The following is a 14,788-nucleotide window of genomic DNA, read 5'->3' as shown; positions in this document are numbered from 1 at the left end:
ATTAGTGAGGGTTTCATCAGGGCAGAGTAGTTGCCTCTAACATAAAAATCATTTCAATACTAACTACATATGCATAGCTTCCTTGTTTAAAAAGTGTGTTTGTATAATTTATCTCTTTGAAACCTACAGCAGCCCTGAGAGTTAGGTAATATAGATGTGTTAACAGGTTCAGACCATGGGGGGTTTTATCTGGCAAGTTGATGAAGGATCCTGGAAATGAGCCCGCAGCATGAGAACCTGAACACCAGGAATCACAGGATGTGGGTTCTAATCCCACCACCTGCATTCACATCTCCTCTGACCCCTAAGGAGTTTCAGTTTCCTTCCCTGAAAAAAATAGGACTGAGGGTAGCTGTTCCCAGCCACCTCCCACCTCAGAATTGTCAGGAACAGCAAATAGTAAAACATCCATGGAAGTGCTCTGAAAATTATAAAACTCTGTAAAAATAAGAGATATTTGTCAAAAAATATTTATTATCTATGAGGAGCCATGCTAGGTGCATGTAAGAGAGACAAGGAGAAACATTTACATAAGGGCTCAGCCTCATTGCATTTTCTTAGTGGCTTGGGTAGAGCTCCGAGCCTTTATTTTCTGGTCTTTGCATTACAAATTACATATCTAGTAAGAGCCCAAGTACAAATGATAAAAGACTTGGGCATTGTATCCCCTTCCCAGACATCTCAAGGACATGAATCTCTTAACAGGCTTGTAAAAAGTATTTGTCAGGTTAAGTGAATATGCGAAGCAATTTTGTGGTTGAAGTCAATAAGACATACTGTTAGTAAATAAAACATAACTGTAACACAATATGTAACATTAAGAGAGGATTTGGGTGCTGCTACTCTGCAATACATCATTGCTTGACAAGAGTGGTTGGAAGGAAACGAAGACACAGACCCACCCTCCCTTCACAAATGGAGTTGGGGCAAACTTTCATCGTGGGTGAAATTGTTTTATAGGATTCTTGTTCCACTCTGTGGCCTGTCCTGGGCACCCTCCTGACTCTAGACTCCAGGTTAGCCCCTGATGACCAGGATTTCTCCTCTTTCACTCCCCACTCCTCACCCTCCACACATATAGAGATGTACCTGCTCTATGTGTAGTATATAGGACGCCTTCTATCTAAGGATTAATATAGCATAACCATGACTAATGACATACCCAAAAAAACCAGAAAAACGCTGAAATTCAACCCTCTATTCATTCCTAGATAAACTCTGTTGTTTATATCAGTCTATGTTTAATATATATTTATTAGCTTTTTGATAACACAATAAATAATACATACTCTTTGTAAATAAAATAGGAAACATTAATAAGCAAACAGTGAAAAAAAAATCCTACAATCTGACCATCCATTTGCATTCTTGTATCTACCTTCCAAATTTTAAAATCCTGGGGCATTTATATATATTGCACAGAACTGTGTATACAGATATATATCAAATATTTACCCACACTTTACCCCAATGGATTGATACTAGGCATAGCTAAGTAACCTGCCTCTCACTTAGCAGAGTGTCATGAACATGTTTATTAGTGTACCTGTACATCATTATTTTAACAGCTGCACAATATTATATGAAGTTGCAATTTATTTTATCAAAAATAATGGACAATTAAATTATTTCTAATTTTTCTCTACTGTAAAAACTCTACTTGGACTAATCTCTTACTAATCCCGTATATAAACTTACACATTGGTGAAATTATTTCTAAATCCCCAGAAGTAGAATTACTGGGCCAAGGAGTTTGAGGACTTTTCAAACTTTTGATAGACAGATTTGGTTTTTTTTAGTTCATGAGTAATCCATAGGAATGAGTTAATGGGGGAAATTTCACACCAAATCACAGCAACATGGGAGCCAAAATGGGTGAGCAATCAGAATTTTTCAAAAGCCCCTAAAGTCTCACCTACCCTCAAGCATCACCCGGGACCTCCAGTGTTGGATTGGGGTTGTATCCGGTGACCTTTTCTGTTTATTAAGTTGCCTCCATTTGCCTGCTTTTAGTAGTTTTCCTGTTTTTCTGAACTTATAATGCACAAAACAACCTTTTTGAAAAGAGGATGTCTGTGTGGAATAAATAACTGGGTAGACACCCATAGGGCAAATATGCGAGTCGGTATCTTCAGTGTATTGTCTAGATCCACAGATTTAGGATCATATCAATATAATCCATCTGACAAGGAAGTTCCTTCATAACCCATTATGGCTACTGCAAGTGAGCCTTATTTATCTCCTTTCCTTATTTTTTCTCCAAGTTATAATACAGCTTTTCTATCTGTTCCTGCTCAGCTATCTCTAATTCTAGCAAGACTTGAGAGTGGTTGGAAGTTTAACCATCTCTAAAGTAGGAAAGAAGGGAAGAGAATTTGAGAAGATTCGGACAGGAGATAGATGTTCCAAAAATAGAACAAAGCATAGAAGAAACAGGCTTCAAATGCAAGAAGGTTGAGAGAGAGAAAGAGAGAGGTTATCAGGAAGGGAATAGAAGGGAGCCAGAGGACTTTTCTGTGCAGGGAAACCTCCTAAACTGTGTTTGGGGCAAATAATGAGTTTTACTTGTATCTATAGAATAAGAAACAATCTGGCTGGGTAAAATGACAAACTAGCTATTTGTTTTAGCCTTAAATCTGCCCTTACCTTTTTCCTTTTCAAAATTAAGCAATTGTTACTTGATCAAATCTTACCAATTTTTTGCCCTCATAGACTTGGCATTATTAAAATAAAGAGCTATGATGAAAGTAATAGAATCATGGTTCAAAATTTAAAATATCAAAAAGTTCATGCTATTTTTAAAAGTACATTTAATCAAGCCCATTTTTAAGTACTATAAAGACAATGAAAACATAATGCCAAGGGAAGCCAGGAACTAAAGGAATAAAACAATTATCAGTCAATGATCTCCATTATTGTTCTTAAAGAATGAAGGTCTTTCATGAAAATAGCTTCTTCTTAAACTGTTTCAGATCCATGTCAATAGATTAGACTTTGCTAAGGGAGTCAGGCTGATGTTTCTATATAGAACAGTTTTATTCATTTTTTTCCAAATGATCTCTGCTCTACCATTGTGTAGTTACAGTTGGAGTTGAACATGATCAAGCTTCTTGATATTTTCTTTGACTCTTTTGTCCATTTTCAAATGTGGAAGTGATCTAGTCCTTGTCAACACCCCTTGGATCTCTCTTGGGCATTTGTGAACATTGCACTAAAATATAATCCTATTTTAAGTGTGTTTAAGAGTAGAGTATTATCATTTTCTTTTGAGAATATGTATCAAATCACAGTTTGGAAAGCAGATCAAATAGCTTTGCTGGTTTGTGCTCTTTCTTTTCTCTGCCTTGTGTTCCCTGGAAAATAAACCCCCATTATTTTTCTCTGTTAATTAGAATTAATCTCTTTCCTTGAACTTAAAATAGCAGGATTTCAGATACATAATAGGAAAACCAAGCCCCAGGGATACCTCTGCAAGTGCAAACCTTCAAGTTAACATGTAAAAATTAAATATAATTAATTTGTTGTTTGATAACAAAAGTGGTTGATTTTTTTCTTTTAATCTATGTATCAAAGCCATTGCAGACATCATTACCTTGGTTAATCCAGGGGAGGTGTCATTGTCCTCTTTACAGGGATGGAGAAACCAGAGTTCCAAGTGGTTAGTGAGTGGATCTCTATCTGTTTGGGGGAGGTTTGTAAAATACCAATGCTCCGGCCACATGTCAGAGCAATTAAGCAGAAACTCGGGGTGGGCTAGCAAGTCAGTAATTTCAAAAGTTGTCCTGCTGATCCTGATTTGTAGCTGAGAATAAAAATGACCAGAAATAGGTGCTCTGATCCTGCCAACACGGGTCCTCTTGAGCTTTTTACTCTCCTCTGTTTCCTTCTCTTCTAAAAATAGGTCATGTCTCCATTTCTTTTTCACTCTCTTCAGGGACAACTTTTATGGGCAGAAATTTCGTGTTTTTCCTTTTTTCAATTTTTTTAACTCCTCTCCTACCTGGTTATTAATCAATCAAACAACAGCAATTCCCTTATCTCTGTAACTTCACTTGGAAGCCAAAAAGGATTCTTTTTCACATGAACCCATGAAGCAAGTGTGTGTATGTGAGTGAGTGTGGTTTTTATATTTACTTGAATAAATAAATATCACAACTCAAGACAAAAGCTTATCAAAGGTCCTCAGTGATTGCAGAAGAATGAGCACATAAAGAAACAGTATTTCTCTGAATTCTAAAAGAGCAAAGACAGGAGTACCTAGAAGGGGGAAAGATTAGAGAGTGAGCAGCACATACAGTGTTTAGGCAAAGACACCTGCCTTACAGCCACTAGCAAGATCAGGGCCTTAAACCAGAAGCTCTCTAATGTCTTTTTATGACTTTGGTTAAATTAAATTTTCGAAGTAAAATAAGTAAGAATCTCTTTGATTTTAAGAATAATCTTATGCTCTATCATACTTTTAAATGCAAAGGATTGTAAAATTAATAATTCTTTTTAAAGGATGTTATAACTCCTTAAAAGTTTAGAATCATTAATATAAGTCAGAATTCCCTACCATGCATGGATTCTCTTGGGATCTGGCTCTGTTATATTCTAAAAATAGCTAATAATACTGAGCACTCATTAAGGGCCAGCCCCCATTCTGAGTGCCGTTCATGTGAACTCATTCCCTTCCAAGCCCTATGAAGTAGACAAGCTTCCACCCTGGCAAGTAGAGCAGCCACAGTTCAACAAATTTAGGCAGATTCCCCCCCCCCTTGGCCTTTTAAGATAGCTGTATTGGAACAAGGTTTTTAAAAAATGGAGCATTTCATAAATTGAATGGGGAGCGAGCTACAATGAAGTAGCCCCAGCCTCCCCACTAAGCCCACCCAGGTTGTTTTATGAGCCAGATGACCACTTTATCTGAAGGCATCAATGTTTCTAAAAGAAACAAGCTGCTTCTTACTTCTTCCCAGTTAGCTGCTTCCCTGAAACTCAGACATCTATTACTCATAAGAAACCCCCCAAACTGTGGGCACTTAGAACATTAGCTCCTATTTTCCTATAGTTCTCAAACATCGGTGTAAACAAGGATAGCTTAAAGGATTTGTTAAAATGCATATTCTAGTATCCCTTCCTCAGAGAATCTGATTAAATGGGTCTAGGATGAAACCCCAAATCCACATTCTTTTTTAACAAAGCTCTCCAGGTATTTGTGACGCCACTGATTACAAACGTTATTGACGTCAGACACAGCCTTGGAAACACCATCCTCTCTGCCACCATTTGTATCCCTTCTCTTTCCTATATGTGGATGGACAATCAGAGTGATTTGAAGTTAATAATTTTGCCAACCCTTCTTACCTGATTTTAAAAGGTAAATGACTGTGCCATGTAGTTTAATTTCATAAATATTGCCACAGTTTATTCAATGACGATATTTTTTGGTCTTAAGATCTTCCTTTCTAGGACCCTCAAATATTTTATTTAGGTCATTTATTCTTTAACATGAGAAGATATTTATTATCATTAGTCAGTTCTTATGCAGAAGAGTGGTCATGTATAAACTCCTACAGGGGAAAAAAAACAAAATGATACACTATACATGAAGTTAGTATTTTGGTGTATTCTGTGCACCACTCAACAGTAAAGTTAGAGTCTTAGAGATACTCTCAACTAAATTCTTCATTTTAAATGAGGAAACCGGAATCTAAAAAAAGGGAAGTGACTTGTCCCAAAACATATAGGTAGTCAGAAGGGCTCAGAGTGTCTCCCTGATGAGGCTTTGCCACTACTACCCCTGAAGCCCTGTACACTGGGCTGTGTCATTAATTTGCAGTAATTCACAGGTGCTGGTGGAAGCAGCCATACCTCATACCCATGATGGACTCCAGTTAAGATCACTGCCAGTGTCACTTCCTGGGCACAAATCAATTTAGAGTTGAACAGTTGTCACTCAAAGCATGTTGAGAGTCAAGAATAAGATGAACCATCTGGGGTGAAAATCCTGGCTCTAGATCATACATAAACCTTATGTCTGGCCTGCAAGACTGTAAGAACAATGGTTTTTACAGAAGAGATGTTTAAGGTGTAGTCTATAGGTAACATTTGAGAAATCCAGGTAAAAAATAATTTCTGAAGGAAAAAGGAGGGTGTTATCCTATTCTTGCCTATCGACCAGGTACCTTAGCCAAGGTTGTATACAGTGAACCTGGGGTGAGTCTGCAGAGAACAATTATGTCCTGACTTTGTGATGTGTAGTTTAATTCCAGCCATGCTCCCTCCCCCCAAAAATCTTCCCTCTTAGTGATTTACAGTCATATGTACCAAGGAGGCAGGACCAAAAGTCTAACACTATACGACTGATCTCAAGTTCATTAGAATTTGAGGTGGGAGTTAATAGCAAAAATTCCTATTAGAAACCTGGCCTAGGGTGTATATGTAAGAAAACACGTATATATTATTGTCAACATGTCTTAATTTATGCCAATCACATTGAAAATCTTGTTCATTTGTGTTTATATTTATTGGCCAAGCTCTGAATATGACTACATCCCCTCTGAGACCAAGACAGTAGTTATTTCTTGGATTTTACTTTAGGGAATGGTATTTTCTCTTGTTCCACCCTAGACAGGTTACAAACTCAGTGTTCTGGGTAGGGCTTGGCAGCACCTAACATATGGTATGTGATGTGTTGCTCTCTGCACTAAGCAGCAAAGCAGCAATAAAAGGTAATTTGGGGAGAAGCCATCTCACTTCATTTGGAAAACAAGAGTTCTCTCTGTTGGAGCTAAGGTTAATTGTTTGGATTTGTGTGTGTTCCTACAATATTTTTTTTACATAGCTTTTGAATTGAAAATAAAAATAGACAAAAGGCCTGATGCCTAACCTGGGAAAATAAAACCTAGCAGACTCAAAGAGACCCAAAACATGTTCCATTTATGTGACAAATTAGTCAGCTTGGCTATTATGTTTTAGGGATCCCAGAAAAATACATTTGAAAGGCAGAACATATTATTACAAGTAAGAATTTTCATGCAATGTTCACATTAATAGGCTATTGAAAAATGGCTTGAGGGAGAGGAAGTTGCTACAGAGCCAAGTGTTCCCCCCATTTCAGCCTAAAGGACTGCTCCCCAAATCTTTTGATTTTATTTATCCTTCTCTTCTGGTGCAGTGACAGAGGTGTCATCTAGAAAGTCCAGAGTTTCTGAGTGGTCATAGGGTATTCAGGAAGTCCAGTGTGCCATGCACCAGGTATCAGGGGAGGTAAGCAGGTGTGTGCTATGGAACAGCTCCAGGTCACCTGGTTCTGCAGCAGAAGGAGGGAATACTCTGTCCCCTGAGTGCCCCACCTAACGTGGCCATCTGTTCCCCACCAGCTGGTGCTCGCAGCCATTTCTGCTCAGAATCACATCTTAGGTGTTCATCAGCAACAGCTGAGCTACAAGCCGTTTTCTCCCACCTTGAACTCTTGCTTCTTTACTTCCCTTTCCCTGCTGCCTGCCATTGAAAAAGAAAAGAAAAATAACTTCTCTCTTTTTTTTCAAAGCTGCTGCTGCAGCAGCTCCTATTAACTCTTAATAATGAAGTGCAGGAAACCATTAAGATTTGTCTCGCTTTGCTTTTACTCATCGGTCCTGTGATGGTCCTGGTTGGGCTGCAGGGATGTGCGCTCAGCACAGATCCAGGAGGGCGGATTGAGAAAATGCCCATACTGTCTCCACCCCCGATGTAGGAAAGAGCATTTGGTGAGAACCTGCTTCCGTTTCTGAGTAGAAGGAACTGGGCAAAGAAGAGGGCGAAATGGACTAAGGGACAGGAAAACTTTAGCCTTCCTGGGTGGGACAGTGTGGTGTGGACTGAGAATGGGATCTGAAATAAAACAGTCTTGGTTTAAAAGTTCTCATTCTCCTAACTAAAACCCTGTCCAAGAGGCATAATATCATAACATCTTAAGTTTCCAAAATTATAAAAGGGGAATAATAACATCTAGGTCCATAACGCTTGTGAGAGGCTTAAATGAGAATATACATGTAACCTATGTAGCATAGTGTGTGGCATGGAATAAGCAGTGTTTGCTTTATTTCTTTAGTTGTAAAATAGTAACCAAACCTGCTGTCCATCACAGCCAGAGGTCAGAATCAATGAGATAGTCCCTCAGGGTTGACCAAGTCCCTTTCTGAAAGAATATGATACTGCAGATGCAGTAGCCTCTTTGCAGCCTAAATAACCTTGTCCATTGTAAAGCATGCGAATCTATAGGCTGACATAAACTTACGTGCTTTATATATTGTCCCCATTGGAGATTTTCTGGGGAAGGATGGTGGCAACAGAATAGCAACAGAGAGAAGGAACTAGTCTAGGTATTGCATGACTGCCTGCATGTTCGGAGCATGCTGGGGACCTCCAGATGACCAGAGCAGATGACACAACACCTTGTAGTCATAGAATACGTGCTGTTACTGGCTTTGCAAATGTAAGTTCAATTTGAAAGCTATTATTATCTACTGTAAAACTACTGTGCAAGGTATTTTGCAAAGTTAGCTGAAAGGACTTTGATGTCAGTAACTAGACATCCTATAGAAAAGAATTTAACATCTTGTAAGTTAAGTTTTGTGTACATGCTTAATAAAGGGAGTTATTTTAGATCCTACCCCAACTTTGAAATTGTTCTAGACTGCTCTATTTACATTATCTTTCCAAAACAACAAAAAGAGCAACTCTTAACTTTATGCCAAAAAGCCTAAAAAGCATTTTACATATAATAGTTCAACCTAACAACAGCACTCTGAAGTAGGCATCACTATTCCCATTTCCAGATTAGGAAATTGAGGATCAGACAAGTTAAGCAATCTGCCCAAGGTCACACAGTCAGTCGTGAAGGCAGGATTTGAAACCCTCGGGCTCAACTGTGCTCCAGACTCCTGTGCTGTACTCATCAAGAAGTATAAGTTACTGCTGCTGGACCACCTGTAGTGGATCATGGCTTTCGTATTTCAGAAGGAGATACATTCAGGATTATTGGTGAACTATGAGCTTTGAGAATGGTCACAATGAAAGGAAACATGGCTCAATGAACAGGCATCAGCCGTGAAGACAGGAGGCCGGAGCTCAAGCTCCAACATGGCTTGTTCCTAATTGTGTGAGGTTGCACCCACCACTTATCATTTCTCAGCCTAGTTTTCTCACCTCCTAGAATCATCACAATCAATACAGTAATATAGGTGAATTTCTAAGGCTCTAGGCAAACATCAGCTATTTTCATAGTTTAATTCTTTTCAGTTCCACTACTGACTTGCTCTTGAATCTTTGGAAATCTCTTCCGACACCTTAACTTTCTCATCTATAAAGCAGAGCTGCTGATACAGTATCTTTTAGTAATACCCTGCAGCAGCCTTTTTCAAATTTTCATGACCTAGAATCTTTCGGGATATTGTTAAAATGGATTCCTGGGCTCCAGTTATTGTGACCTGGCACAACTGGCTGGAGTCTTGTAATATTCGTTCTTTAAAAGAACCCCACTTGATTCTGATGTAGATGAGCTGTGATTACTCTCAGAAAAATACTGCCCTGCAAGCTCAGTATTACAAAAAACTGTCATATTTGTGGATAAAGAACTTGACCAAGATCCCTTTCTCAGATCCATAACACAGCCAGCACCAAATCTGTGACTCCCAATATCCAGATCCTGCTACCACATGACTCTGATTCAAAGGAACGTCAAAGCCGATTTGGTCACTGGGTTTATAGCCAGGGTTTGAATCTACGGTACATGGTTGAAGCTTCCATCTCTCCACAGACATCGTTAAAATTTAATTGAGTGTCACTGCCTTTTTCTTCTTCCTCTGCAGACACATTTGCCAGCAAAGTGGCAGCAACTCAGGACCAGTACGCAGATGCATCCATAGGTAACGTCACTGGCAGCAACGCGGTGAATGTCTTTCTGGGAATCGGCGTGGCCTGGTCCATCGCCGCCATCTACCACGCAGCCAATGGGGAACAGTTCAAAGTGTCCCCTGGCACGCTAGCTTTCTCTGTCACTCTCTTCACCATTTTTGCTTTCATCAATGTGGGGGTGCTGCTGTATCGGCGGAGGCCAGAGATCGGAGGTGAGCTGGGTGGGCCCCGGACTGCCAAGCTCCTCACATCCTCCCTCTTTGTGCTCCTGTGGCTGTTGTACATTTTCTTCTCCTCCCTGGAGGCCTACTGCCACATAAAAGGCTTCTAAAGGAACAATCAGATATAGTAAATTTATATATATATACATATATATACATAAAAAATTATGTATAACGAACAGAGGAAACTGACATTTGTCATGTTCACCTACCTGCTGATGGAATCCAGCTTCAAGAGCATACTCTGTACTAGGGCCGAAGTAAGAAAGTGTCACCTCCCATTCCCAGGGCCATCGTCGTGTTGAACGAGGCACAGAGGCAAGGCCCTCGTTACAGCTGGAAGGGCTGTACTCTCTCCAGGTTCACAAATTGTTAAGGCTTTCATTTGTTTTCTTGTTTTTGATTTCGTTTTCAGTGGGATTGGGGAGGTGGTTGATCTTTGGCTCTTACTTTTGTTTTATTTTGTTTTGTTTTGTTTTCTGTTGGGAGGGTCAGGGTTGTTGCTTCTCTTGGTGGGAGGTGATGAACCATCCAAATGTAAATGGTTTTTTGGTAAAATTTTAAATTTTAAGATTCCCCTCACCTCCTCCAAACACTTTAAAAATTATTTTGGATTAAGAAAGGATCTGGGCGTGGAAGAAGAAAGAAGCATGTCTTCAATATATTACCAAATTTCAAGCTTGTTTCCGGAATGTGAGCCGAGGTGAAACTGCCTCCAAGAAGAAGCATAGGAGCTAGAATAGAGCCAGGAAATGGGATGGTTCTAGATATAGTCTGACATTTAAGGGCATGATGCCTGGCACTCTTGTTCAACAGGTACAGAGATAATGTGCCTACATTCCCAGGAACATGCAAAATCCTTTATTTCTTATCTCTTTAGTTCTGGACTGTGATTAGCAAGGCCCTTATTCTAGCATTCCAGCATTCCAGCCCAGCTAACCCCCTAAGTGTCCCATTCCAACCCTCTTTCTCCTATCCACCTGCCATCCCCCCTGCAAACAGGAAGAATGACCCCGTTCAAAGAAGCACATCATCCTTTTCCATTTGCATCAATATGTGTCCCAGTCCCACATTGCTGTTGCCTGGGATTGTCCGTCCGTTTTATTTTCAAAAGCATCCATGGCTTGCACAATCCTGTTCCAGTCATAACTGAACCTTTGCTCCTTCTTCATGTGCCTGTTTGGAAATGTTGTTGTGATACCTGTTACACAGTGCATGGATGAAAAACAAATAAAACAAAACAAAGTGTATCTGTACATAGTAGAGTATAGTATATACTGTTCTCCCATTCAGCAACGTTGATTGGACATTGAAGACATAAGTGAGTTTTCTTTTCACCTGAGTTGTTACTTTTGTGTTGTTACTGAGTTTGATTATTACTAGGGACAAAAGGAGAAAAATGGCTTGTTGTTCATGGATCTGCACATTCATTTCTAAGAAGCAATAACTGTTAGGTGGGGAGAAGTTAAAATTATTGAGACGATAACAGGCAAACTACAAAGACCTTCGTGGAAGATTAGCCATGTGGAGCACATCAGAGGCCTCTTAGAATCACTCATGAGTTCAGGAAGGCCACGGGGAAAGGCCTTGTAGAAAAGTGGATGCATTAGATGTGCCTGGGCTTCCAGACCCACCCTTTCCACAACACCCTTCCCTCCAAAGTATTTATTTCACATCTGCTCTGTCTGGCACAGATGGTAGATAGTGCTGGTTTGTTTGTTTTATTTTTTTATGTAAAAGGCTATTTCGAGCCCCGTTTATTTCACTGTCCAGTTTAGACCCTTCTGATTATATTAGTAGTTTCTGACTCAGAAAGAAGCCAGGGTGACCAACAGGCCTTTAGACATGCGTCTCCTCTACTTAGGATGGAAGAAAAGGCAATTCAGTGACATTGGCGCCTCCTGGGAGGATTGTACTGGGAGGTTTTTAACCCTTTGAAAGGAATGGCTCTTTCAATTTCAAAATACCAAAGAACATGGATAAACCCAACATTCCAAAGTAGTGAGTCCACTAATGAGAAAAAATAGAATGACTTTGGTCACCTCTGAGAGACATCTCTGTTTATAAGGAATCTCAGGATGGAGACATCCCTGGCCCTCTAGACTGATTCAGAGATACTTGAGAAATTAAAGTTGTTGAGACTTATTTTCTCTTCTTCCACTCAGTAATCATGATCATTCAACATTTGATAAACATCATTTCGTAATTGAATGAATAATTAAATGCTAGTTACCCACTCAATATGCCAGGTGGTATGAAACGTCCTGGGGCCTAAACCATGAACACAACAGTCCAGATCACACTGCCCTTGGGGGGATTACAGTTCATGTGACTGCAATTATCACGAGTTACGGTTAAGGCAGCCATATGAAAACAGTTTTGTCTTGCAAGGAAAAACACAATTATGAAACTTCTTTGACATAAACACACTGAAACTGCACAAATGCAATTGCCTACATAGCCAAGATTTTCTTTAACTAAGAGAGTATAAAGCATAGGTTTGGAAAAGCACCCTCTTTAACACTGGCCAACATGCAGACTTGTACATCTTCCCATTTTAAACCAAGAAGGGCATTCATGTCAATGATCCAAATCACAGAATGTGCAGTTAATACCAGTTTTTATCTTTGCTGTAAACAGTACTTTTTTATGAGCCATACCTTTAGGATTCCTTATCCATCTTAGAGGCCCACCTGTCATGGCCCACCAATATTGGTGACCTAATTTTTTTGGGGGGGTGGGAGAACACACTTTAACCCTTCCTTTTTTTCCCCAGAGATTTACTAAGTGGAAACCTAGCATAGAAACACCAAGTAAATATAGCCAAGGGATATAAGTTGTTTAAACATTAGAAAGATTTTGCACTCATTTCTTAGCCATATTAGGAATGTCAGTAATCCTGTAGCAAATTTTCACAAAGGACTTTAAGAAATTCTTGCTGTTGGTCAATTTCAATTTCAAAGCTCTTTGGTTTGTTTGCTTTTTAAATTTTCATGCTATAGGAAAATATGATTCTGGTTGTTCAGGGTTGTTATTAATTATTATAGTTGTGTAAAATTATTTCATTTTATTTGTTTGATTATTTTATTTTGTGTGTATTGTACACAGCTTTAGGGGGGAAAGTGCACTAATTGTGCTGTTCCTTATAAATGGTACACATTATTGACACAGACAAATAAAGTTTCTAATTGTTTCTGATTTAATCACTAGTAATACAGCATTTTCTGTATGGAATGTTTTCGCTCTTCTCATTGTCATCTACTTCATTTTCTGTTTTCATGTTTTGAAGAAATAAAGACCAAAAAGGTATTATTGTGCAATTGGTATCCTCATCCAAAAGAAAGAAAGCAGACATCCAGTGATCACACCCTTGCAAATGTCAACCCTTTGGTCATGCAATGTTCTCTTTGTAACGTCCCAAGAGAACACAGTGTCAGAAGATTGGTCTGTCCTGTAGTGCTAAGATGAATGTTGGGCATTCCTCCATTTTACTATTCTTTTTCTACATTGTTAAGTATGACTCTATCTACATTCTTTCCACATCCAAGAACATAAACCCATGAAGAGTTACATGGCAGACAAATTTTTGGCATGCAGAAGATTGTATCAAATCAATCAATCCCAATAAAACTAAGCATTGGAAGTAGAGTTGCTTTCCAAGGGTTACCTAAGTAAATTGCTCTTTTAGTTTCATACACTATATTATTCTTGATTCCCAGTAGAACTTCTGCCTTACATTAGTAATTTCTAATTATATAAGTTATTGACATCATACACTCAAAATAATATAGGATAGGAAGAAGTGGCATCAGAAATGGAATAACCATTTTGGGGGGAAAAATGTGACTTCTAAAGTTCATGTACTTAAGGCTGGGCTTAGTGGCTCATGCCTATAATCCTAGCACTATGGGAAACTAAGGTGAGAGGATTGCTTGAGGCCAAGAGTCTGAGATCAGCCTGAGCAACATAGTGAGATCGGTCTCTACAGAAAATAAAAAAAGTAGACGGATATGGTGGTGCATGCCTGTAGTCCCAGCTACTCAGGAGGCTGAGGCAGGAGGATCAATTGAGCCCAGCAGTTTGAGGTTGTAGTGAGCTGGGCGGTTGCAACTGCATTCTAGCCCAGGCAACAGAGTGAGACTGTCTCAAAAAAAAAAAAGTTCATGTACTTATTTGCAAATTTACATTAAGATCAGTGGATTTAGTTCTTACTACAATAGATAGAATCTGTCCACCATGTACATGTAAATGATGCTTTGTTCATCTTATCATCTTTACAATTTTCTTTAGAATTCCTCATTATATTCTTATATGGTCATATGTGGCACACTTGCATGTGTGAATGAAGGTATAATTTAAACATTTTATTACATCAAACAATTCATGTATCTCCTAAGTACCAACCTTTGGCTTAAAACAAAATGAGGAGCCAACATCTACTTCTTTAAACAGCAAAAAGAGTAATTCAATGACCAGAGTGACCTTGACCATTTAACATCCCTTCAGCAAAATGCTGTGGCCCAGTGATTCTCAATGTTCTATAAGCAAATTTTAATTTGTTCAAGTTTTCAGATTTTACCCTTCTACCATGAAGATTTATAGTACTTTGCACTCTGTGGTTCACAGCATAATTCCACTCATTTTTTGTTGCTTTTCAAAAATGAAATTAATTTACAAACATTCGT

At 38.9% G+C, this 14,788-nt stretch overlaps 1 protein-coding gene across 10 annotated transcripts in view; it reads left to right on the top strand.

Annotated features, from left to right (window-relative positions):
• The window catches only part of SLC8A1 (solute carrier family 8 member A1), a 366,483-nt gene extending 355,124 nt beyond the window's left edge, over positions 1 to 11,359 (top strand). For all 10 annotated transcript variants that reach the window (XM_012788537.2, XM_076000699.1, XM_012788542.2 and 7 more), the window contains one exon: positions 9,837 to 11,359. In XM_012788537.2, the coding sequence (XP_012643991.1) occupies positions 9,837 to 10,213 (377 nt within the window). In that variant the 3' untranslated portion in view covers positions 10,214 to 11,359. The remainder of the gene's footprint in view (positions 1 to 9,836) is intronic.
• Positions 11,360 to 14,788: the final 3,429 nt, after the last annotated feature.

The sequence above is a fragment of the Microcebus murinus genome, chromosome 3 (assembly GCF_040939455.1).
Source record: "Microcebus murinus isolate Inina chromosome 3, M.murinus_Inina_mat1.0, whole genome shotgun sequence".
In the NCBI taxonomy this organism is placed as follows: Eukaryota; Metazoa; Chordata; class Mammalia; order Primates; family Cheirogaleidae; genus Microcebus; species Microcebus murinus.
The sequence above is the reverse complement of the archived record's forward strand: the minus strand, read 5'-3'. Positions and strand labels throughout refer to the sequence as shown.